Raw genomic sequence first — 24,020 nt, forward strand, 5'->3', positions numbered from 1 at the left:
AATTCCCAACAGCCAATTGGCCATGCTGGCAGGGGCTTTTGGGAATTGTAGTCCATGAACATCTGGAGAGCCACAGGTTGCAGGCGCCTGGTCTTAGGCGACCCCTGTGAAAGGGTCATTCGACCCCCAAAGGGGTTGCGACCCACAGGTTGAGAACCGCCAACACAAAGGTGATGGACGGCAGAGAGTATCTCACTCCACTGCTGCTCCACTCCCAGCCACACACCGACTCATTCCCCATCCTGCCGACTGCCATTCCAGACACTACGCAAGACCCCCGACTCTCCACCGCGAGGGGATTCTCCCGCCCCTCAGGATATCGGGACCATGCCTCTGGCCCTACGACCCCAAGATCTCACTCACAAGGCTGTCCGGGTTCGGCTGCCCCCGTGGGGTGGTCTTGCTGGTGACGGGATGTCCTCCCGGGCTTGGGCGCGGGGTGTAAGGCACGCAGGCGACGGTTGCTGGTGTGGCGGTGGACTCTGGACGTGCCCGGGGGACTCGGCTGTCTCTAAGGTCACTTCCGTTGGGCCGGGCCAGGCAGCCATGGCTGTCGAGGGGGGGTCGGTGTGCTGGCGGTGTGCGGGGGCTGGGGGCCATGGCTGGCAGGCGGTGCGGCGGGGGATGCGAGCCGTAGGCAGGAGGCGGGTAGGTGAAGGGGTGAGCCGCGGAGTTTCTCTGCTCCTGGGGACGGGAGAGGAAAGAAATTAAACCAAGATGGTGGCCGACCTCCAAACTCCAAACCAGAACCCATTGTTCGAGCAGGGAACATTTGCATATGTTTACATAATTTATCCTTGTGCCTTGTGACTGTTTGGAATAGTTCCTTTTGTCACAGAAGGGAGGCGGATCTTGCGAGAGAGCACAAATGTGCCGTCGAGCTGATCCTGGAACGAAGCCCAGGGGCGCACAGAACGCAAGATCAGCTGGGCCACTCCCACGGCTCGGTGGGACCTTCTGGGCCCAAATGCAATCCTGCTGGTTGTGAGCTGCCGAGCAGCGTTGCCAACCTCCGGGGGGGGGAGAGCTGGAGGTTTTCCAGAATTACAACTGATCCCCAGTCTACAGAGATCAGTTCTCTTGAAGAAAACGGCCGTTATGTCGAGCGAGACGCGGCCTCCGCCCCCTTCGGTCTGTTCAGACTGGCGTTGGCTCTCTCTGGGGTCCCTGTTAAAAGCTTTTCCCATCAGCCGCTACCTGATCCTTTAATGTGAGGTCTAGTGAGGGCTCGCGAGACCCACTGGGGAGGGGGGGGATCTCATCCCTCCTTGCCTGCTCAGGCCAGACGTGGCTCCCTTCCTACTTCTCACCCCCTGCGAGACCAGGAGCGGCTCCCAGACTCCGCCATCCCTGAGCCTGCGGCAGCTTCCGGACCCCTCCTCCAAACTGCAAGTAAGTCTGTTGTGTGCGTAAGTGTACACAATGCTCTTTATTTGGGGGGGGCATTTAAACCCCCCTGCAACGTAGTTTATCAGATTTCCAGATCGTTTCCAGTTCTGATGCACCCCAAAGACATTGTGACAAAGGACAGGCGGCTCCATGTTTATTATTATTGTAGATTTCCCAGCTGCCAGATCTTTAGCTGGTTGGTGGCCTTCATTACAATTCGAGCCTCACCCAGAGGCCTAGGAAGTTGTAATGTATCGGCGTAGTATTCGTGTGGATATTATTATTATTATTATTATTAAGAAGAAGAAGAAGAAGAAGGAGAAGAAGGAGAAGAAGGAGAAGGAAGAAGAAGAGGAAGAAGAGGAAGAAGAGGAAGAGGAAGAGGAAGAGGAAGAAGGAGGAGGAGGAGGAGGAGGAGGAGGAGGAGGAGGAGGAGGAGGAAGAAGAAGAGGAAGAGGAAGAGGAAGAGGAAGAAGAGGAAGAGGAAGAAGAGGAAGAGGAAGAGGAAGAGGAAGAGGAAGAGGAAGAGGAAGAAGAAGAAGAAGAAGAAGAAGAAGAAGAAGAAGAAGAAGAAGAAGAAGAAGAAGAAGAAGAAGAAGAAGAAGAAGAAGAAGAAGATTTATAGGCCGCCTCACCCCCCAAAGGGTCAGGGTCAGCAGCACTTACTTGTCTCTCTGGGGTAGCGACGCTCTTGCGCTCCAGGCCCCACGTCTCTCCATGGAGGGGGTTCCATAATCCGGGTTTAGACAGCTGGTAATGAGGGTTTCCGGGGGCTCCGGGGCCGGGGGGGTGCTGCCCTACTCCACTGCCGTTCTGTTCCAGGACAGACATTTACAGAAAGGTGCAGAAAGGAGGTCAAGAGTCTTACATTCCATGCATCCTTCGTTCTACTAAACTGCCCCCCCCCCCATCTCTGCTCTCCCGCGTACACCGAAACAAGACGTCAGCCACAACGTCGTAACTGAGGGTCTTTCTGCCTCTATGACAAAGCTGGGGAAAACCCAGAAGATCTGCCATCACCGGGGGGGGGGGGGGGGGTTCCAACCCTCTTGACTGCACAATAAAATGCTTCATCTCAGGATCTCAAAGTGCTATGGAGCCAGAACAAAAACCCCGTCTGAGGGAATGAACAAAATGGCAAGAAAGGAAAGGTCGCCACGGGAGGCCTCTGAACCGAACGTTCTCCAGGGCAAAGAGGGTTCTCTTCCGCGGCCCCGCACGTCGCTGGTACCTGGTCAGGGCTGGTGCTCCTCCGCCTCTTCATGGGGGCGGGCATCTCTTCTCCGTGCCCGGGATGGGGTGGGTGCTGCGCTGGGGGGATGGGTTGGACCACGGGGGGTTCCATCGGTGGGCCGGACCTCTTCAGCTGGGGATTGCGCTTAGCCGAGAAATTCCGCTTCTAGCGTCAGGGGAAGGAGGAGAGGGGAACAAAATTATAACTTCTTACACAATTCCTCGTTCTTCTGCCTCCTCCCAGGGCGTCTGTCAGTCTCATTAGAACATAGTTGAACCTGTGTTTCTCCAGATAAATTACAATTCCCATCTCTTCCTACCAGCATGGCCAATCTGGCCACAGTGAGTTTCACAGAGGCTGATGGGAATTGTAGTTCCTGAACATCTGGAGAGCCGCAGGTTCCCCACCCCTGGGCTAGAAGTTGGAACCACTCAAGAATAAGGCAGGTTTTCTGCAGATCTTGGGCAGGGGGAGGGGGGGCTCCTCCAATAATAATGACGTTAATTGCAATTTTTTTTTAAAGGCACAAAACACCAGGCTGATAAGGACCAGGCAGGTTCCTGGAGACCACAAACCTGGAGAACAGATGAGAATGAATTATGCAATTGACCCAGTTTGTGGGTGGAGTCGATTCTTTGGAAGGGCTTAAAACACCTGCGGGGGAATATTTGGATTGGTAGCTGTTTCCCCAGCTGTTTAGGCCGTATTTCCTTGTTGGCCCCCAACAGTTCATTCGTGGCAATAATTATACTGTCCAGGGAGCCTTAATCAGTCAGGTAGAGCACTCAAGACCAGGTAGACAAAAAAAGCAATGTAACTTCTGAGTTCCTGCCTCTATTCCCCCCTCCCCCCCCTTTCATGGCCCTCTACATCTGGGCCGTTTGTCATTCAACGGGACCTGCCATTCCTCCCTCTTGGGAAGAGGATTTTTATATATGGAGCTGCTGGACGCCCTTTATTTTTATGCTAGTATTTTTATATTGTATTTATGAGATCTAGCTTTTACTGTTTTATCGCTGCTTTTAAAGATTTAGCCATTTTATGTTATATTATGTTTATTGTTGTACACCGCCCGGAGCCCCTCGGGGATAGGGCGGTATAAAAATCTAAATCATCATCATCATCATCATCATCATCATCATCATCATCATCATCATCATCATCATCATCATCATCATCATCATCATCATCATCATCATCATCATCATCACTGAGTTCCTGCCTCTATCTGAGTTCCTGCCTCTATCTGAGTTCCTGCTTTTCGCGGACCCCACCTCACCTCGAGGTGCAAGAGGTTCCAAACTTGCTGCAGAGGGGGTAACGCCTTCGGACGGTGGTGAGAAGATCCTGGATGGAAGTTCCACAGGTGAGCCTAGCCATGTAGGAAGCAAAGCAAGGCTGTGATTGACTGATGGCAAGGGGCAGGGACCCCGTAAAATTTTCCCTCCCCCACCCTCCGGAGGGCCCCTTCGTCAGAGACTGCACTGCTCAGCCGAGCCATCCCCCCTTACCTGCTGCAGGCGTCCGATCCGCGCGTGCATCTCGTCGTAGCCCCCATAGTCGCGCTGGTAGCGGGCGGCGTTCTGATAGCAGCGAACGGCTTCCTCGCAATCTTGCTCCGACTCGTAGATCTCACCCAGCTGTTCCCACAGCTGCGGCTGCCCCTGGTCTCGCAACAGGGCTTGGACGCAGCCGTGGATGGCCTCCAGTTTCCCGTGCAACGGGCGCGGGGCCAGATTCCTGGGAGAGGGAACAAGGGTTAACGACCCGGGAAAAGCGTCCGCAGCAGCAGCGGCGCAAGACGCGTCACCCGTGCAAAGAAGCAAAGAGCGCCGAGAGGCCGAGGACAGCAGAGCTCCTTGAAATGGGACAGGAGGCCTAGTGGATTCAGGCAGGACATTCTTCAAAGCGGCCGCAGCTGGGATCTCTACTCTGCACAAGAAACATAACAGTATCTTGATCCTGCAGATAAGATGAACTGCCATGACAATCAATTAAAGTAAATCCCATTGAAGTAGGATTACCAAACTGATTAAGCGAGCGTCTCTGCTAGATTTGAGAATAGTGGTACCTCAGACACCACCGAGATTTCCAGGGCATGAGCTTTGTCTGACAGACCAGCAAGATTCTCAGGATATATGCTTGCAACCATCAAAGGACGTGAGCTTCAACTCCCAAAAGCTTATTCCCAGGAAACCTTGTTGACAGGAGAAGACGGGGAGTTTGGATTTATATCCCTCCCTTCTCTCCTGTAAGGAGACTCAAGGTGGCTGACAAACTCCTTTCTCTTCCTCTCCCCACAACAGACACCTTGTGAGGCAGGTGGGGCTGAGAGAGTTCTGAGAGAACTGTGACAGGCCCAAGGTCACCCAGCAGGAACATAGGAGAGAGGCAACAAATCAGTTCACCAGATAAGAGTCCGCCGTTCACATGAAGGAGTGGAGGAATCAAACCCAGTTCTCCAGATTAGAGTCCACCCACCGCTCTTAACCACTACCTCATGCTAACTCTACAAATGCTACTGGACTCAAATCGAGCTGTTCTACTACAGACCAACACAGTGATCCTCTGAAACTGTGGCTGATTCCGCATGGGCCAAAAACAGCGGTGTGAAAACGGTATAAACCCTTTTACTCCGTTTTAAACCCTTTTCACCACTTTCACACCGTTTTCACACTGCTGTTTTTGGCCCATGCGGAATCAGCCTGTCTGTTTATCTGTCTCGAAGCCAGTTATTCACTTCTTGATGGATAACATTTAAACGGATTATATTTAAATGAAATTAAAACTGATCACTAGTTGTGGTGGGCTTTGCAGGCTGTGTGGCCGTGGTCTGGTAGATCTCATTCCTAGGAACGAGTGGTCTGGTAGATCTTGTTCCAGACCACGGCCACACAGCCGCCCGGAAAGCCCACCACAACCAGCTGAGTCCGGCCGTGAAAGCCTTCGACAGTACATAACATTGTATTGTCGAAGGCTTTCATGGCCGGAATCACTGGGGTGCTGTGTGGTTTCCGGGCTGTATGGCCGTGTTCTAGCAGCATTCTCTCCTGATGTTTCGCCTGCATCTGTGGCTGGCATCAGATCCTCTGAAGATGACAGCCACAGATGCAGGCAAAACATCATGAGAGAATGCTGCTAGAACATGGCCATACAGCCCGGAAACACCCAAGTACATAACATTGATCACATTTAAACACCTTTTTAAAAGCAGCAGCAGAAGTGGGGGCAGCTGAAAGCAAAGCTGGGCCTTAGGGGCAAACAACCTGGGTTCTTGCTCTCTGCGGGGTTGAACAGGATCCACCAACAAGCAGCTGGAACGGCCGGGCGTGACCCCCCCCACCCCATCTCTAGACAGACAGGGCGGAGTCGCTGACAGAGGCAGGAATCTTACCAGGAGCCAGGATTTGCCACCTCCCTGGCCGCTGGGTCTCCAATGCCCCAAGCAGAAGGAGGAGCACTTACCCCGGGGGGAAATAGCCCTTGCCGTGTTGCCCCATGCTGGAGACATGGTTGGGCGGCAGGTGCAGAGGCAGCTGAGGTTGGCCAACGCTGGCAGAGCACCTAGGAGGGCAAGCCGGAGAAGGAACAAGAGCAGGGGTCAGTTTCTGGAGAGCTGGACAGGGACAGAGCCAGCCAGCCAGCCCAAAACACCTCGGGGTGAGACCAGAAGGGGCTCGTTCTCTGCCATGGGGGAAACACCCTGTGCATGCACCTGCGGGCATTCTTCTTTGGGACTGTTTCAACAGGTCCAGGTTAATTTTTCTGAACCAGGGCTCCCCAACTTTCCTGAGCCTGAGTGCACCTTTGGAATTCTATCGCACGGCAGCGGGTGCAGCCACGAAACGGCCACGAGGGGAGGAGAAGCCACATATACAGAGGAGGCCCACGGAGAATAATGTTTAAAAATATTCTGGGAAAGAAGAGCGAGCAAGAGGGCAGAACAAACTCCGAAGGGGCAACTGCGGCCAAAACAACGTTATTTTAGTCTGCGCCGTAGTTAGATCTTCGGTGACCGATCGGAAAAAACTCCTGGGCAGGAGTCCCTTATCGCCACACTACTGCCTACTTTCTCAAAATGCTTGCTGGGTGCCAGGAGGGGAATCGGAGGGCCCCTGGTCTAAACCATGGCTGAATTCAATCGGAAGGATGACCGGGGTGGGAGGGGAATTTGGAGACGCTGCATTCCTTTTGAGCAGTATTTTGCAAGTCTACAAAGAAGAAAGCCTTTTTTAAAATCAAAAGAGGAGGGGAAAAGGAAACAGCTTTCTTCAAGCATACTGACAGCATGTCTAAGCGTCAAGCAACTTTAAACCCGGTTTCAGCAAACCCGGTTTGAGCCCTTCGGGGGAGGGCGGTATATAAATCCAATTAAATAAATAAATAAATAAATAAATAAATAAATAAATAATAAATAAATAAATAAATAAATAAATAAATAAAAGTCCCCAATTTTTCTGCACGCAACCTGGATAGTTTCAGGAGGTGGCTAGAGTGGATTCGCAAGGAAGGCCTGTCACAAAACTACAATTCCCAAGGAAACTACAAGGAAACTACAATTCCCAGGATTCTTTAGCAAGGAAACTAGCAAGGAAACTACAATTCCCAGGATTCTGTCTACTTGCGCAAAATCACTGCTGCGGAAATCCTCCTGACAGCCACCTACATTTTGGAAACAAAACTGTGTGCACGGGCAAAAGGGAAATGCTGGAAGGCAACGAGCGGAGCTCAAGAAAGGTCTGTTTGGCTCCAGAACAGCAGCTGCGGGATGAAGACACAGGCACAGTGAAAGTCACACGTGCCACTGGTGCGTTGCTGCTGGAGTTTAACGGCATTACGGCTGGCAGAAATCCCGCCCCCCATCGCCCATGACTCCAAAGAAGTGGCGCTGGCAGATTGGGGCCCAAGAGGAAGAGCCCGCCGGAGACCCACCTGCCGCCCGGGAGCCATGGGCGAGGGTGGCACGAACTCCAAGCTCCGCTGCAGCTCAGACTGCCGACAGAAAAGGGGTCCCGTCCAGCACGGCCCCCAAGTTGTTCCACTGTGCGATGCATCCAGCCTGCCGTCGAAAAGAGGGAGAAAAGGCAAGAGGAAATTGAGGGGCGCGAAGCACTCCGAGCAAAGACAGCACGACAGACATGCTCACCAATTATTAGTGACAAGGGTTATTAATAACCATTAATGATAATGATCATTAATAACCGACGACGTTGATAATAGTAATAATAATATGGAAAAACCAGACATGGAGGTGGAATCCAGCCAGATTTTCTGCTCAGTCTCGCTCAGTCTTTAGCCGCCATTCTGATCGGCTTTTGGGTTGTGCAGGTGCTGTGATGGCCGGCGTGGTCTTTTTGGGTTCCTCGCTTTCTCGCCAGCAGAATAGCTGGTTGGATCCGCCTCATCATCTCCCCGCCCCCCGCCCCCGTCTCCATTCTGATTGGATCTCCCACCCGTCCATCTCCGTTCTGAGATCAATCTCCCCCACCTAAATACCCGTCCCGCCAATCGATACGCGTCTCTCCTCCTGAATTTCACTCCTCTCGCTTCTGATTGCTCCCTCCAGTCCCCCACCACCAACCACTCCCTTACCCTACGCATTCAAGGTCCCCCCCCCACTCAAGTCACATCTCCGCCCCACATCTCCCCCCCATTTCCCATGCCTCCCCCAGCCACTTTCCATGCCCCACGGGTTGCCAAACTCCAGGCGGGGCCAGAATATCAACTGATCTCCAGATTTCAGAGAGCCGTTCCCGTGGAGAAAGTAGTTGCTTGGAGAAGAAGAAGAAGAGTTTGGATTTATATACTGTATATACTGGCGTATAAGACTACTTTTGAACCCTGGGAAATCATCTGTAAAGTCTGGGGTCGTCTTATGCGCCGGGTACTCTTATATGGCGAATATATCCCAAACTCTGGAAATTTTAATAACTTTGGAAAAGTGGGGGGTCGTCTTTATACTCCTTAAAGTCGTCTTTATACGCTTGGTATATCACGGTACCCCCCTTTCTCTCCTGCAGGAGACTCAAAGGGGCTGACAATCTCCTTGTCTCTTCCCCCCTCACAACAAACGCCCTGTGAGGTGGGTGGGGCTGAGAGAGCTCCGAGAAGCTGTGACTAGCCCAAGGTCACCCAGCTGGCGTGTGTGGGAGTGCACAGGCTAATCTGAATTCCCCAGAGAAGCCTCCACAGCTCAGGCGGCAGAGCGGGGAATCAAACCCGGTTCCTCCAGATTAGATACACGAGCTCTCTTAACCTCCTACGCCACTGGAGGACACTATGCCCCCCCCCCCCGAGGTTCTTTCCCTCCCAAAACCTGCCCTCACCAGATCTGCCACCCCCAAAGTTCCAGGAATTGCCCAACCTGGAGATGGCAACCCGTCTCTCCTCACATATGACCTCCTTGATGTAGACCCCCCCCCCTTAATTCTTTCACTAGGCCCGTGGTGGCGAACCTACGGCACTCTGTTCATGGACTACAATTCCCATCAGAAGAAATGATCGATTATTTCTGGGAATAATTGATGATGAAAAAAAAATAGATATACCATATAGAAATATGTATAAAAACGTTGATTATTTTTTATTTTTTATTTATTTGATTTAATATACCGCCCCATCCCCGAAGGGCTCCGGGGGGGTATACAACATAAAGCCACATAAAATCATCATAATAGAACTTTCAGAAATATGATAAAATTAGAGCAATACATTAGATTAGAGCAACACATGCAGTGATAGCGTTTGGATGGAAAGATAAGAAAAAAATGGACAATTCAGAAATGGTTGGAATATATATGAGAACATTAGACATTTTTGAAATATTATCAAAGAATGAAACACGGCAAGAAAAACAGAATGAGATAATGACGATATGGACAAGTTATGAGAATTGGACGAAGGAGACAGGAGTCAAAGAAGACATATGGATAAGAAGACAACAACGAATGAACTTGCTGCTGTTTGGTTAAAGAAAAATAAAACATAATATTAGGGGAGGGTGGGAGGGGAAAAAAGGGAAAATGTATTGTTTGGAAATTATATCAGAAAGATGTAAATAGAATGCATTGTCGAAGGCTTTCATGGCCGGAATCGCAGGTGCTGTGGCGGTTTCGAGGGCTGACATGTAGCTAGATATTCTAGCAGCATTACTCCACCCACATTTAACGCCTGCATCTGTGGCTGGCATCTTCAGATGGTCCTCTGAAGATGCCAGCCACAGATGCAGGCGAAACGTAAGGAGAGAATGCTGCTAGAACACGGCCATTCAGCCCGGAAACCACACAGCACCCATGTAAATAGAATGATTATTTCAAGTTATACGATAAACAATATTTTTAAAAATACAATTCCCATCAGCCCCGGCCAGCATGCTGGCAGGGGCTGATGGGAATTGTAGTCCATGAACATCTGGAGAGCCATAGGTTCGCCACCACGGCACTAGGCATTTATTTACTCTGGAATAATTGTGTCCTCCTCCCACCCCCGCTCCCGCTGACAGCCTGACCCCCTCCTCCCCCTTTTGAACCGCCCCCCCCTCAGCCCAATTCTTACCGCTCCTCCCGTGATGGATGCGTCCTGGGTCCCCCCCTCCACCCCCCTGGGTCTGAGCGACGGGTGCCACCACCCTGCCGCCTGCCAGCTGCGTTTCTCTGGTGTCGAGCTTATCCTTTTTTCCGGTCACAGCCACATGCAATGCTGGGAGGGAAAGGAAAAAGAGAGTCACTCCAAAGCCGTGGTGGGAGGCAGTCCTTGTTTTATGTTGGAGATCTAAAATCCAAATAATCTAGACATTTTATACATCAGTAAGATATATCCATTATGTTGGGAAGCAAGGCCGTTAGTTACCACTTAACTGATCTTTTTTGGGGGGGAAATATATATTGTATATAACATATATATTATATAGTATCGTATATATATTTCATTCCAACTTTTATCCTAAAGTAGAATTGATGGCTTCGGTTCTGGACATGATACAAAAAGACAGCTTTGATTATACGAAATAAATCACATTGAAATGCTTTTTCCGTTAAACAAGAGACATGTTGTCATTTAAAACCACATTATTTCACATCAGTCATCCCCGATTCTTTCTCTTAACAAATCTGTATTTTGTTTCCAGAGTTTCTAAGTGGCACTAATTTTTTTCAAATCCTCTGAACTCCCTCCGCCCAAACCGGCATGAATTCCCTTGCCAAAGAAACCGGGAGTGCAAATTATTTACTCCGCTTCTTAAGACTGCAATCAGGAGCAGCAAGGAAGGAGTTAATACTCTGTGTTTCTCCAGTCAATGAACACAGACCCCACCTCCTGCAGGGCAGAGCCTCGCTTTCCCTCCTCCAATGAGATTCCCTCGTGTGGGGAGCAGAGGCGGAGCCTCAGCCGTGATGCTCTCCGGACTTAACCCTTCCCTCCCCTCACTCCGCATGCAAACCACAGCCTGTGCACACCTACCGGGCCAGTGACGCTCTGAGTGGCTCTCTCTCTCCTTGGAGGCGGCCAATCATGCGATGCGCTTCATGTGGCCACCAATCATCTTCCACATCAGTCTCCTAACAAGGCCTGAAATCATAGAGATGGGGGAAAGAAGGATCAATTTTGTGTTCCGGTATTAGGAATGTTCTGGTTGGGAAGAGCACAATGAGAACAGCATGGGCTACGTACGTGCGTGCGTGCGTGCGTGTGTCTGTACACGTACGTACACACACACACACACACACACACACACATATCCTGGAAACCCCACTGGGCCACCAACAAAAATGGCTTTCAGCAAACTATTTAGAACAATAACAAAGCCTTTTAAACGACAAACGGTTCAAATGAAATGAGACCGGGACACAGTTAACGTTGCGAAGCACAAATAAAGTAAAACTGGGAAGGCACAGTAGGAAACCAGTCGTTAAAATATACAGCCTTCAGTCCATGCTGTCTAACTGCAAACTATTTAGAAAGGGACTGTTTGGGAAGGGTTATTTATTTATTTTTTAAATAAAGGAGCAAAGAGACATTAAAACAGAATGATTCAGGAAGACGTTTGAGTAGAAGGAACATAAGAACATAAGAACAAGCCAGCTGGATCAGACCAGAGTCCATCTAGTCCAGCTCTCTGCTACTCGCAGTGGCCCACCAGGTGCCTTTGGGAGCTCACGTGCAGGAGGTGAAAGCAAGGGCCTTAAGAACATAAGAAGGAGCCAGCTGGATCAGACCAGAGTCCATCTAGTCCAGCTCTCTGCTACTTTTCGCGTGGCTCCACCAGGTGCCTTTTGGGAGCTGCGATGTAGGATGTGCTTACGAAGCAAAGGGGCCTTTCTGGCGGCTGTTGCTCCCGGAAAGCACCTGGTCTGCTAAGGCATTTGCAATCTCAGATCAAAGAGGATCAAGATTGGTAGCCATAAATCGACTTCTCCTCCACAAATCTGTCCAAGCCCCTTTTAAAGCTATCCAGGTGAGTGGCCATCCACCCACCTCCTGCAATGGCCAGTGAATATTATTCCAAAACACCAATCAGCCATCGCTATGAAGAAGTTGTTGCTTCCTTTTATTAGTCCTAATTCTTCCCCCCCGCATTTTCAATGAATGCCCCCAGGTTCTATGGGATGGGAGCGCAGACTGTACTAATATTGCATTATCAATGTTACGCTAACATATCAATGCATAGGGTGTTTAGGGTTTTCCGGGTTGCATGGCCGTGTTCCAGTAGCATTTTCTCCTGACGTTTCGCCTGCACCTGCGGCTGGCATCTTGAAGATCCTCTGAAGATGCCAGCCACAGATGCAGGCGAAACGTCAGGAGAAAATGCTACTGGAACACGGCCATACAACTCAGAAAACCCACAACACCCTAGTGATTCCGGCCACGAAAGCCTTCGACAATACATATCAATGTATGTGTTTATCTTACTCTCACTGCATTCATGTTTAATACTTGCGCCTTGATTCAGATTATTGGGATCCAGTCTCCAGCCGGGGTCTGGAGATCTCTTGGAATTACAAGTGATCCCTTACAACTTATAAGAGATCGGTTCCCCGGCATGGTGGTCTCTACTGGAGTCCATCCCTTCCTCAGGCACCTCACCAAACCTCAAGACATTTCCCAGCCCAGATTCACCAACTCAATTCCTCAGATATTTCTTCATCCCTCTGTTGCTACTGACTCCTGTTGTGAAACCCACCTTACGTCTCAATGAGAAAGGGGGACCGTAAGTGCCACAAATAAAATAAGACAGATACACAACATGAACCATGACACACACATATTGACAAGTTTGACTGCGTTTATTAATAAAGCTGTGGAACGGGTACGGGGGTCAGAGGCCGCGAGACCTGTTTTTATTTTTTTGAAAGCGCTGAAAAGAGTTTGCCTGAAGTCGTCTGCGTGCTCCATGCAATTTTCATCCCTGCCTTGTTTTGCTTGTCAGGAATACAGGTGAGATGCAGGAACCTGTTCCGCAAAGCACCTTCCCTGAAAATGTCTGCATATCCTGTTCTGCAGTTACTCACCTGTGCCTCGCTAACCACCCCTGTGCCAAACACCTTCAACTCCCTGAGCCACCAAAGAAAGGCCGGTCTCCAGATACCTCTTGCGGCTGACAGGCAGGATTTGGCCCGTAAATATCAGCTCTTATGAGTCCAATTGCAGTGAGACAGTTCATAACACAGGAGAGCATAAACTCTACTCATCTGCAATATGGAGCGATCGGCTGCACTACAGGGTTGTTGTGAACCCACACGCAACCTGCAACGTAGGTGATACCACTGGACTGCCCTGAAGGGGTGTCAAGAGGCACGCTCGAAAGCGGCAGGGTCGTCATGAGCCATGTTCACTCACTCACTCACTCACTCACTCACTCACTCACTCACTCACTCTCTCTCACACACACACACACTCTCTCTCTCTCTCTCCCTCTCCCTCCCTCTCTCTCTCTCTCCAAATCAGAAACGTGAGCCAGGCAACACTGCATTCTCTATTTCTCTCCTGGTCTATTTGTTAATTTGTTACCGTGTTTCCCCGAAAATAAGTCAGTGTCTTATATTAATTTTTGCTCCCCAAGATGCGCTATGTCTTATTTTCAGGGGATGTCTTAGTTTTCCGTGTTCTGCTCGTCGGGCACGCTTCCAAACAAAAACTTTGCTACGTCTTACTTTCGGGGGATGCCTTATATTTCGCACTTCAGCAAAACCTCTACTACGTCTTATTTTCAGGGGAAGTCTTATATTCAGGGAAACAGGGTATGTTTGTAATCCTGGTTGGGATTTGAGACTGAAAGCACCGTAGAAAACAACCAGATTTCCAGGATATGACCTTTTGACACAGAAAGCTCCCTTCGAAACACAAATAAGGCAACGGCGTTTACAAACGAACGGATTTCTGTCTTTTCTTGTGCTTGGAGGTAAGGAAAACAACACTTCTAGATCCCGATAACGCTATCGATGATGCCAGTGGTGCTATCAATAATATTATCCTGGGTCTCTACACACGACCTCCTGTTCCTGCTCCCATTCCACCAGGAAATTCAGCTGCAGCAGGACTTTCTCGTGCCCGAAACAGACCACTTAGGGGGGATCAGGAGAAAAAAATTCCTGGAAATGCCAGAAAAAGAGGAGGGGATAAAATCTGTAACTTGGTTACGCTGGAGTTAGAGCAGCAGTTCGGGGGTGAGGAAGGCCAGGGCCACGATTCTGCTACCTGCGGGAGATTCCTGTGCGATCCTGAAGTTTACGCTCCTTGCAATAAAGCAGGGGTCTTCAAACTATGGGCCCCCAGGTGTTCATGAACTACAATTCCCATCAGCCCTGCCACTTAGCCATGCTTGCAGGGGCTGATGGGAATTGTAGTCCATGAACATCTGGAGGGCCATAGTTTGAAGACCCCTGCAATAAAGGGACGGAAAGTACGTATTTCCCCGGGGGAACAAGAGAAAAGGCGCCCTTGCCCTGAAAAAGATCGATGGCCCGATGTGGTCTGGGAGAAAACTCTGCACATGCCTCTCAGTGATCATTGATCACCATCTCAGTGGGATGCTTTAAAAGGGCTCTGAGAGCCAACGGCTGAAGGAGAACAGATTGGGGGGGTGCTGTTTTTCACCTCCCCCCCCCCTTCCACTCCCCGTATCACAGCCGTGAAAAAGAGGCCTCTGGCCAGATCGGTCTGACAGCAGAACAAACTTTCCCACGCTGCTGCCAACACGGGAGGAGGAAGGAAATGGGGGCTTAGCCCCTCCCTCCGTGCTCACCGCCCGGTGCCCGTGACTCACAGGTCATCATCACACAAATCCCAAAGTGTGTCTGCGTCCCAGTCCAGCCAGACAGGCTGACCTGGACCCCCAGTGCGGTCAGCGCTAGCCGTGCCTGCCTGCCAGCCAGCCGTAGGCGAGAACTAGCCGGCGTCTGGGGAGCCCACCCACAACACTGCGGAAATGAGCAGGGCAGAGTGGGAGGGAAGCAGGGGGGGCTGTCAGCACCCCCTGCCCTCCCTGGACGGCGGCTCTTTGGCCTCTGGTGCTGAGGCACGGGATTTAAAGTTCTCCACTCCCAGCCGTGAGCTCCAGTCAGGGAGAGTGGCTGCATTTGTGCGTTGAACCAACAGCCGCCCGGAAGCCAAAGACCGCGGCTATTTGTGGAAGGGACACGGGCCAGCGCTAAGTTTGGCTCTGGGCACGCCAGTGGGGTGGCATGACCGAGCAAGCTATTAGGAGGGGGGGGGGGTTTCTGGCAGTGACCAGCCCCCTCCTCCCACATCTATTTTGGTGTGAGAGAACGGTATTCCTGTATTTGAGAAGATCAGCTGAACTCCGGAAAGATCACATGTGCACATCAGAACATAACCACATGACACCACAGACCAGCTCCTTGGGTAGGGAGGTGGACGTGACTTTGTGTTGCAACCCTGGATTTCCTTGGGTGTCCCCCATCCCAATATTAACCAGGGCTAACCCTGCTCAGCTTTCGACATCTGGCGAGCAAACCTCGGCGCAGGGCACCCTCGTGCCTGGACTCTCCCAGAGAAGTCACGGGGTGGGGATCTCGCCAAACCTATTAACACAGACCCTGCTTAGTGCAGGGCCAGAGTAAAGCTAGACAAAACTTTTGCCACAGACAGGAAGATTAAGTACGACCACATTAATGCAGTTCAAAGGGCCTCATCCACACGAACATCTTTTCAATTACTCTCTAAGGTGGATCAGTATCCCCATTTTTGAGGACAGGAGGCTGAGAAAGACGGGGGGCTCTGTTGCTCATGACACAGAGTTCCAAAAAGCGCAACCTCCCAGAGAGTTTTTTAAAAATTTAATTTTCCGTTCAGAAAGCTTCTGGAGCGGCAGAGGTGAGACCAGAACCGGGAACCTCACGGATCCCCGTACACACTCATGCCTACGGTCCTGCGCCAACTCCCAGCATGAGTAGCGGGTTAGTCATGCAACACCGATACGGTGCCGTGACACAAAACAGCTCAGGAAAAGGTGGGCCATGTTCACAGACGTGCCAAAGGAACTGTGCTTCAACAGCATTTGCATAATTTGAGATGTGCTCTGTGTTCCAGACAAGCCCAGGCCGTGATCCTCTCTCTCTCTCCCCCCCCCCCACCCCACCTCCTACTGTGCTAGCTACATGAAAAGAAAACCTCTCCTCTCCGGCTAGACTGCATGGCGCATGAGCTCAGGCAAGATGCTAACCGGCAGCCACAGACGTCTGAAGCCATCTGGGCGCAGAACACACACACAGATTTCAAAGCTCTAATCCAGTGATGGCGAACCTTTTCGAGACCGGGTGCCCAAATTGCAACCCAAAACCCACTTATTTATCGCAAAGTGCCAACACGGCAATTTAACCTGAATACTGAGGTTTTAGTTTAGAAAAAAACGGTTGGCTCAGAGGCGTGCGTTACTCAGGAGTAAGCTTGGTGGTAGTCGGTGGCGTTGCTTTGAAGTAACCGTGCAACTCTTCCAATGGGTGAATAGTGACCCTAGGAGGGTTTACTCAGAAGCAAGCCCCATTGCCAGCAACCGCGCTTACTCCCAGGTAAAGGATCGCGCTTTCGTTCTTCGCATGAAAATCAGTGGGGTTTAACAGCGCTTAACAGGGTTGCCTACACTGCTTCCCCAAAATTAGGTCTTAGGTTTAATGCTAATAATTGAGCCCAGCACCACAGGCCAGCCTAGATGCGCGTGTGTGTGTGAGGGGGGTGTGTGACTTTGTTTGCACGTGCCCACAGAGAGGGCTCTGAGTGCCACCTCTGGCACCCGTGCCACAGGTTCGCCACCACTGCTCTAATCTAAAGACTGGGAAACAGCCTGTACTCAAACCCAGATCTCTGCGCTGCCAGCATTCACACAATCTTTCTGTACCGAGCCACAGCGGTTCGGAATGCGTGGTTTCCACGTGCCTTGCCCCACTCATACCCGTGTGGCCTCCACGGAGACACAAAGTTTTCCCTCCCTCAAGGAATCTCTGTGAATCCCCGGGACCTCCCCTGATTACGAAGAGGAGGCGCTATTCCACATCACAGAATACCTTCACTGATATATTTTTTTTCCGCCGCCAGGTTAAATTGATGACTTTTACCAGAATTCTTTTCCCTGCTGGCAGATGGAGCTGGTTCGGCTCGACTCGGTGCGGAGTCCAACCCGGTCGGATTCAGGTTAGCTCGGGTGGCTTCTAGTTTTTAAAATCTGCGTCTTCTGGTTTGCAGGTCATTTATTATTGTTCAGCTGTGTTTGTACACAGCTGCGAGGGCCGTTTTAAAGTGACGGACGCACAAACACACATGCTCAAAACAATCAATCAGCGAGCATTCATAGCTGTGTCCTACACACAATCCAAACGGCACACGTGTATTCTGTGTGTTCCATCAGCGTCTGCCTATCTCCCCGTGTGCACGGCATGTTCACACACCATTGGGTTCAAGCACAGCTATGCTCTGTGTGTTCATAAAACACATTTCTAGCCACATCCGTGCCTTGCTCACCCAGGCTCTTGTGTTCTCATGTGCCCAGCAGACAGCCACACGCATGCTTGCGCTCTCTCTCTCTCACACACACAACATACACCTGTGTTCGATCTCTGCACGGCAACGTACCAGGACATGTATAAGCATAAGCATTTATTGTCATTGTGCACGCACAACGAAATTTTTAAATTGCTAGCAGCATTCCCTCGAGGCAAGTAACACATTTCCAGACTCACCTTTCCCGCATCCTCATTTCTTTTCCCTCTCCTCCACCCATCCCTACACAGCCCCAAACACATCGACACGAAGCCGCGGAGTTCAGCATAGCCACAGCTCTAGAGTAGAAGCTGTCTCTAAGCCTCTTTGTCCTAGTTTTGATAGACCTGTATCGTCTGCCAGATGGTCACAGTTCAAAAAGAGAGTGTGCCGGATGAGACGGGTCTCTCAGAATATTTTGGGCTTTCTTTAGGCTTCGGGAATTATAGGGTTCTTCCAAGGAGGGGAGAGGGCAGCCGATAATCCTCTCTGCAGTAGTGATCACCCTTTGGAGCGCCTTCCTATCTGCCACTGTGCAACTGGAGAACCATACACAGATGCAGTAGGTTAAGACACTCTGCAATATCGCTACAGGACACTTATGCTGATCTCCGTTTGGTGCCACAAGGGTTTTTGGGCAGAGCTCTGACACAGGCCTGACTGGGCTGGGAGGAAGCCAGCACAACTCGCTCGGGCAGGTGAGGTTGGCCGAGTTCGAACACACCCAGGCTCCGGCTCTCTCGTGCCTTCCCCTGCCTCCCTCTGACTGCCGAACCAGCCAATCGCCACCCCTCCAACCCACGTGTGTGCTTTAACGCCGGAGCCAGGAGACAAACTTTCTCCGCTCAGCCGTGTCAGTAGGGCAAAGCAGAGGAGAGTCATCCCCTCCAGAAGCCCAAACTAGCGGAGGTGTCACCTGGCACTAGGCACCCGGGCTAGGAGGAGGCAAAGCAGAACGTATGAGTGCAGGAAGTGGGGGGGGGGGAGGGAGAAGAGACAGGAAACAGCCCCTCTTTCAGAAAACCATTTCCTGTGCAAGCAGCTGAATACACACAGCCCGGGAGAGGAAACAGTCCAACCTAGCAGGAGCCATTACACACACAGACAACTCTTTTGCCTTAGGAGCTGCACAAAATATCACTGGGTCCGGATGGAAACGCACGCGCCCCCTCCCTTGCGCTCGCGTGCTACTGCTCTCGCTAGCAACACCCCCGTAGTAACCTCTCCTTTCACACCACGTGAAATTCTGGGAAAGCACATTTTTATTTATTTATTTTTAAATGTATATTCAAATTCATAGCCCGCCCGATCCCAACAGGACTCAGGGCCGGTCACAACGGAGCAGCAGTGGCGTAGGAGGTTAAGAGCTCGTGTATCTAATCTGGAGGAACCGGGTTTGATTCCCAGCTCTGCCCCCTGAGCTGTGGAGGCTGATCTGGGGAATTCAGATTAGCCTCGGCACTCCCACACACGCCAGCTGGGTGACCTTGGGCTAGTCCCAGCTTCTCGGAGCTCTCTCAGCCCCACCCACTTCACAGGGTGTTTGTTGTGAGGGGGGAAGGGCAAGGAGATTGTCAGCCCCTTTGAGTCTCCTACAGGAGAGAAAGGGGGGATATAAATCCAAACTCCTCCTCCTCCTCCTCCTCCTCTTCTTTTTCTTCTTCAAAACAAATGAGGAAATCCTGTCCCCCTGTGTATGTGCGCAATCTACCCCCACCTTCACCCCCTTTGATGCACTGCTGATATACAGGGGATCTCCGCTTCTCCCACGCCACTGAGAAAACAAACAGCCGCGCCCGGGGGTGGTTACCCGGAAAGCAACGGGGCGGAAAAAAACTGTGCCCGCAGGACTTCCATCCCAAAACGTCCCCATGCGGGGTTGGTTGGGAGGAAAGAGCATGGATCAATTGTTCCTGGGGCAGGATTCAAAATGCACCCCTTGAAAGACAGGCTGATGGGTTCCCCCCCCCCCCACCAACTATCTCCACCGAGAGGGGTGTTTTGGGGAACTTTTGATTTCCCCATCTGGTTTGGCACCTTCCCCGAAGCGGAGTCTCTCCCGGGTCAAGCGGACTTACAAGAAAGAGGAACCGTCCGGAAAACGCAAACGCACGGAAACCACAACAGTAAAAGTGACTCACAAAAGCGTGAGCATCGTGGGGTAAGTGTGACTAAACAAGGCAGATAGTAAAAGGGCCGATGAGGAGACGGCGACGGGTTTAGAGAGGACGTGTTCGCGTGTGACACGCACAAGACGGGGGGAACAGCACAGCATGTGTGAAAGAGTATGGGTGTCATAAAGTGCAAAGGCTGGAAGAACTGCCGGGAAACCTTTCCGTTATTTATTGTGATTGTTCATTTATAGTTTGCTTTTCTCCTTGATCAGGGCCTAGGGGGCCTTTACATGTCCTTCTCTCCTCTCGTATGTCCTCACAACAACCTCCCTGTGAGGTAGGCTACGCTGACAGATTGCAACGGACTCGGGGTCGCATCCAGCGCGTTCCTGACCCATGCATTGGGGAGAAAGTATGGTGGGGGGTGAATAAGACCCTGAAAACAAACCTATATCCTCTTAGTTGATAGTTCCATGGGAATGTCAACTCAATGCATGGCAGCTGTGAAAAAGGCAAACTCTATGCTGGGGATCATTAGAAAAGGAATTGATAATATAACTGCAAAGATTGTCATGCCCTTATATAAAGCAGTGGTGCGACCGCACTTGGAGTACTGTGTCCAGTTCTGGTCGCCGCAGTTCTGGTTCAGATTAGCCTGTGCGCTCCCACACACACCAGCTGGGTGACCCTGGGCTAGTCACAGCTTCTCGGAGCTCTCTCAGCCCCACTTACCTCACAGGGTGTTTGTTGTGAGGGGAGAAGGGCAAGGAGACTGTCAGCCCCTTTGAGTCTCCTGCAGGAGAGAAAGGGGGGATATAAATCCAAACTCTTCTTCTTCTTCTAATACAGAAGTCGAAACGGTGGCGGGGGGGTGGGGGTGGCGAGGGAGGGAGGGAGGAGCAACAAGTCATGTCCGATGCAGGACTTAAAAGTAGGGGAGGGGGCTTGTTTCTAGAGCTGCCCAGTCCAGTGGGGGACGGTCCTTCCAAAACAGGGCCAGATTCGGAGGCAGAAAGGCACACTGAGCCGATCCCAATCCCAGGTCCTTCAGAATGGAACAGGGGCACAGGTGGGGTGGGGGTGTTCACTCACCCCCCACCCCACACTTCCAGTGGGCCGTGCCGCTGGCTGGAGGCAAATGCCACATCCCTCCCCCACCCCCCCTTCGAGGTAGGCGGCCTCAGCAGAGAAGCGTGTGGGCAGACAGAATAGGTCAAGAGAGCTGTCAATAATCTGCTCTTTTCCGGGATGTGGGCTTGAAAGGGTGTCTGCGGGGACCGGGGCAGTGTGTGTCTTGGTGCGCGCGTGATTCATGAGACAATGAACAGTCCCCCCACAGATCCACACACAGGAGGACCAGGACAGCTGTGTCAGCGCTGAGTCAGCGGAGGCAAGGATGCATTCCTCCCCCCCACACCAACAACTAAGGACGGGGAAGGTAGAGAAAGTCACTTTAATCCGGTGCCCGCGTGGCTCGGCCTCACGGGGCGAATACCGGAGTGGGCGCCGTGCTAGAAGAGCAAGGTACAAAATACACACCCGGTAGCATGCAACGGGGTGGGGGTGGGGGGCCAATATCAGCTCCTACAGTGGCAACAAAGCCCTGTCCTGGGACAACACACACACACACAGAGGCACACACAAGATAAGCCCCAGTCGATGCACACACAGAACTGCCAAGTACTCAAAGACCCTGCGCCCCCACCCCCGGCTTCAAAACACTTGACAGCACACACCAATCTCCCCCCCCCCCCGCCGTGATCTGATGGTGGGCTGCCTCCCTCCTGCTGTTGCCAACCTCCAGGTGGACTCTGGAAATCTCCAGGAATCACAACCAACCCCCAGACTACAGAGCTCAATTCCCTTTGGAGGAAAAATGGCCACTCTAAGAGGATGGACTCTGTAGCATTACATCCTATTGAGGGCCTTCCTTCCCCCCAAACAATCCCCTCTGTAAACCGTACCCCCAAATCTCCAGGAATTTCCAAAGCTGGAGTTGGCAACTTTGCTCCCTTTCCTCCTTGCAAAGGGTCAGTCGTAGAAACGGTGCAGAATTCACACAAATGGGGCGGGGGCTTATCTGTGAATTGGGGAAGGAGGTGCGAGAGAGTCACATGGTTCGGTCATTCGACATCCCCCCCCCCCCCCCCGCCACTAGAGGGGTTTTGCTGACTACCTTTGGGGAAAAACCCTTTGGCATTTTAGGGGAACACAAATCGCAAAAGGGGAAGGATTCCCCTTCTTTGCAGGTATACAACATGGGAACTTCCAGGCAAATCAGCTGGTTAACACACACTCCTCGACTTTTGTTCACCTGCCTCCTTCGCACAACCTCTCCCCCCCCCCCCGCCCCACCAAGCCCCACTCAAAAGGGAGGGGGACACACAGCAATAACACAACACTACCCAACACACAAAGATGGGGGAGTGTGTCTCCTCTCCCTCTGCTTGGGGTTTTCTAGGGGTTGGAAGAGTTGCACAGTTGTACTTAGGGGTATTGTTTTTACCTTGGCCTTATCACACAGACCACATGCCCACACGCCGGGGATACAATCAGGAGTGAAACGTACTTTAGAGACCCACGTTTTAGAGACAGGAAAAGCAACCCAAAAGCTCTTCCAAAAACTGCAGCCACAACAGCCCTGAAGATTGTAGTGGGAGGCCCCAGAACTGCACACTTGCAACACAGTCGGCACACGCAGGGTGGAGTGGAAATCACACAAAAAGCCCTCCCCCCTCCACACACACACACAAACACACACACAGAGTTTCAGCACACAGGATTACAACATCTGGGACAGCAGTCAAACTCCCAAAAGCAGAAATCGCAATTGTGACGACAGAGACAAAAGGACATCTTAATAAGTTCTGTATACAGGCAGAATTGAACGAACGCTGGAGACAGACGCAAAACATTTGCACCCAAAACACTGACGGTGCGGCAGGTAAATGCAGGAATCAAACACGGAGGCATAAAAGTCTTCTGAGCCAGAGCGACAGGTCTCGGAGAACCAGGGAGCCCACAGAGGAATCCACACAACGCAGCCAACAATTCGCCATCCCTGAGTCCTCACAACACTGGGTCACGCTCATCCTTTCTCTCAGTATCTCGCACACACATGTAGACACAGAGCAAGAAATCATAAAGCATACACAAGAGGCACACTGCTCTCTCACACAGACTCACACAGAGACACGGCACAGCAAGAGTTCACAGTGGGGCTTACCTCCTAGCTGGCTAAAGGTGGCCTCCAGAGGCGTGGCCCAGTTCAAAAGGTATCTCTGTGTTCCCCAAAGGTAACAAGCCCCGTTTGCCGGCCGACGCACATGGCACCGGCACAGTCAGTGCCCTAGTGAGACAACAATGTGCGCAACTCCTGTGTTTCCTTCCCTTGCCGGCGTGCGCTCCGCGCCACACACCCTCCCATGTGGGGTCCAGGGGCCCTGCCAAGTCGGTGGAGCATGTGTGTGTGTGTGGGGGGGTGAATTCCGGCCACACGGTGACTCAGCCCCCGCCCTCCCCTGGGAAACTTGCCCTGATTTAAAGGGTTGAGATGACATCACCCCTCCTGTCCCATTTCCCCGCCCCCCGCCCCCAGCAGTGCCTGGGAATCCCAGACCGAGGACTGCGAGACGGCCTCCCGCCCACTCACAACGCCCCGTTACCCGTTATGTCCTCACTGCCCGCCCACCCCACAGCCCCGTTTGGAGGAAAAGGAACCACAAAGAAAAAAATACAAGACAGTCACATCGGCCGTCAGCCGCCGGCTGGATTCACAACACAACAACGTGGGGAGGCGCGCCATGAGGCAACGCAGGCAGACGTCAGCACTGCGTCTCGAGGGGCTCGTTCATGTGGGGCACAGTCGCAAAATCTCCATGCACCTGTCTTTATGTGGGCATGCGCGCATACGCCGGGGAAAGATGTACAACCGGGGAGGTGGGAGGCTCGCATTGATGGCTCTGTGGACCTGAGGGACAAATCCCATTGACAAGGAAGAGTTCACAGGGCTGCGGATCAACGAAGGCGGTTTACACAGCCCACACGCCCACACAGCTGGCGCGCCCCCCCTCAGGGGAAAAGGCCCCGATGCCGCGGCCATGGCCGCCTCCATCGCAGCAATGTCCTCTGCTTTCATGAGGCAAACACGCAGCCCGGGAGAGAGCGAAAAACCTTCACAGACCCGGTTTCTGCCAAGGCCGGTGCCCTTTCCTCTGTGCCCACGCCCTTCGCCTGCCCACTCCATCTCGGCGGTCGAGTGGGAAATCAGCAGCCCCATTTCCAAAGCAACAAGC

At 51.9% G+C, this 24,020-nt stretch overlaps 1 protein-coding gene across 5 annotated transcripts in view; it reads right to left on the reverse strand.

Moving 5' to 3' along the window:
- KDM6B (lysine demethylase 6B) overlaps positions 1–24,020 on the reverse strand; it is an 87,733-nt gene that overhangs the window by 27,272 nt on the left and 36,441 nt on the right. For 2 of the 5 annotated variants that reach the window (XM_048516399.1, XM_048516397.1), the window contains exons 3-11: positions 11,081–11,188; positions 10,178–10,321; positions 7,556–7,682; positions 6,089–6,187; positions 4,135–4,363; positions 3,903–3,995; positions 2,621–2,788; positions 2,056–2,202; positions 364–684 (exon numbers count right to left, since the gene is read on the reverse strand). In XM_048516399.1, the coding sequence (XP_048372356.1) occupies positions 364–684; positions 2,056–2,202; positions 2,621–2,788; positions 3,903–3,995; positions 4,135–4,363; positions 6,089–6,187; positions 7,556–7,677 (1,179 nt within the window). In that variant the 5' untranslated portion in view covers positions 7,678–7,682; positions 10,178–10,321; positions 11,081–11,188. Of the gene's footprint in view, positions 1–363; positions 685–2,055; positions 2,203–2,620; positions 2,789–3,902; positions 3,996–4,134; positions 4,364–6,088; positions 6,188–7,555; positions 7,683–10,177; positions 11,189–22,951; positions 23,082–24,020 lie in introns of those variants that run through there. The other 3 variants (XM_048516401.1, XM_048516402.1, XM_048516398.1) reach the window with 3 other exon arrangements.

This window comes from Sphaerodactylus townsendi, linkage group LG15 (genome assembly GCF_021028975.2).
Source record: "Sphaerodactylus townsendi isolate TG3544 linkage group LG15, MPM_Stown_v2.3, whole genome shotgun sequence".
Taxonomy (NCBI): Eukaryota; Metazoa; Chordata; class Lepidosauria; order Squamata; family Sphaerodactylidae; genus Sphaerodactylus; species Sphaerodactylus townsendi.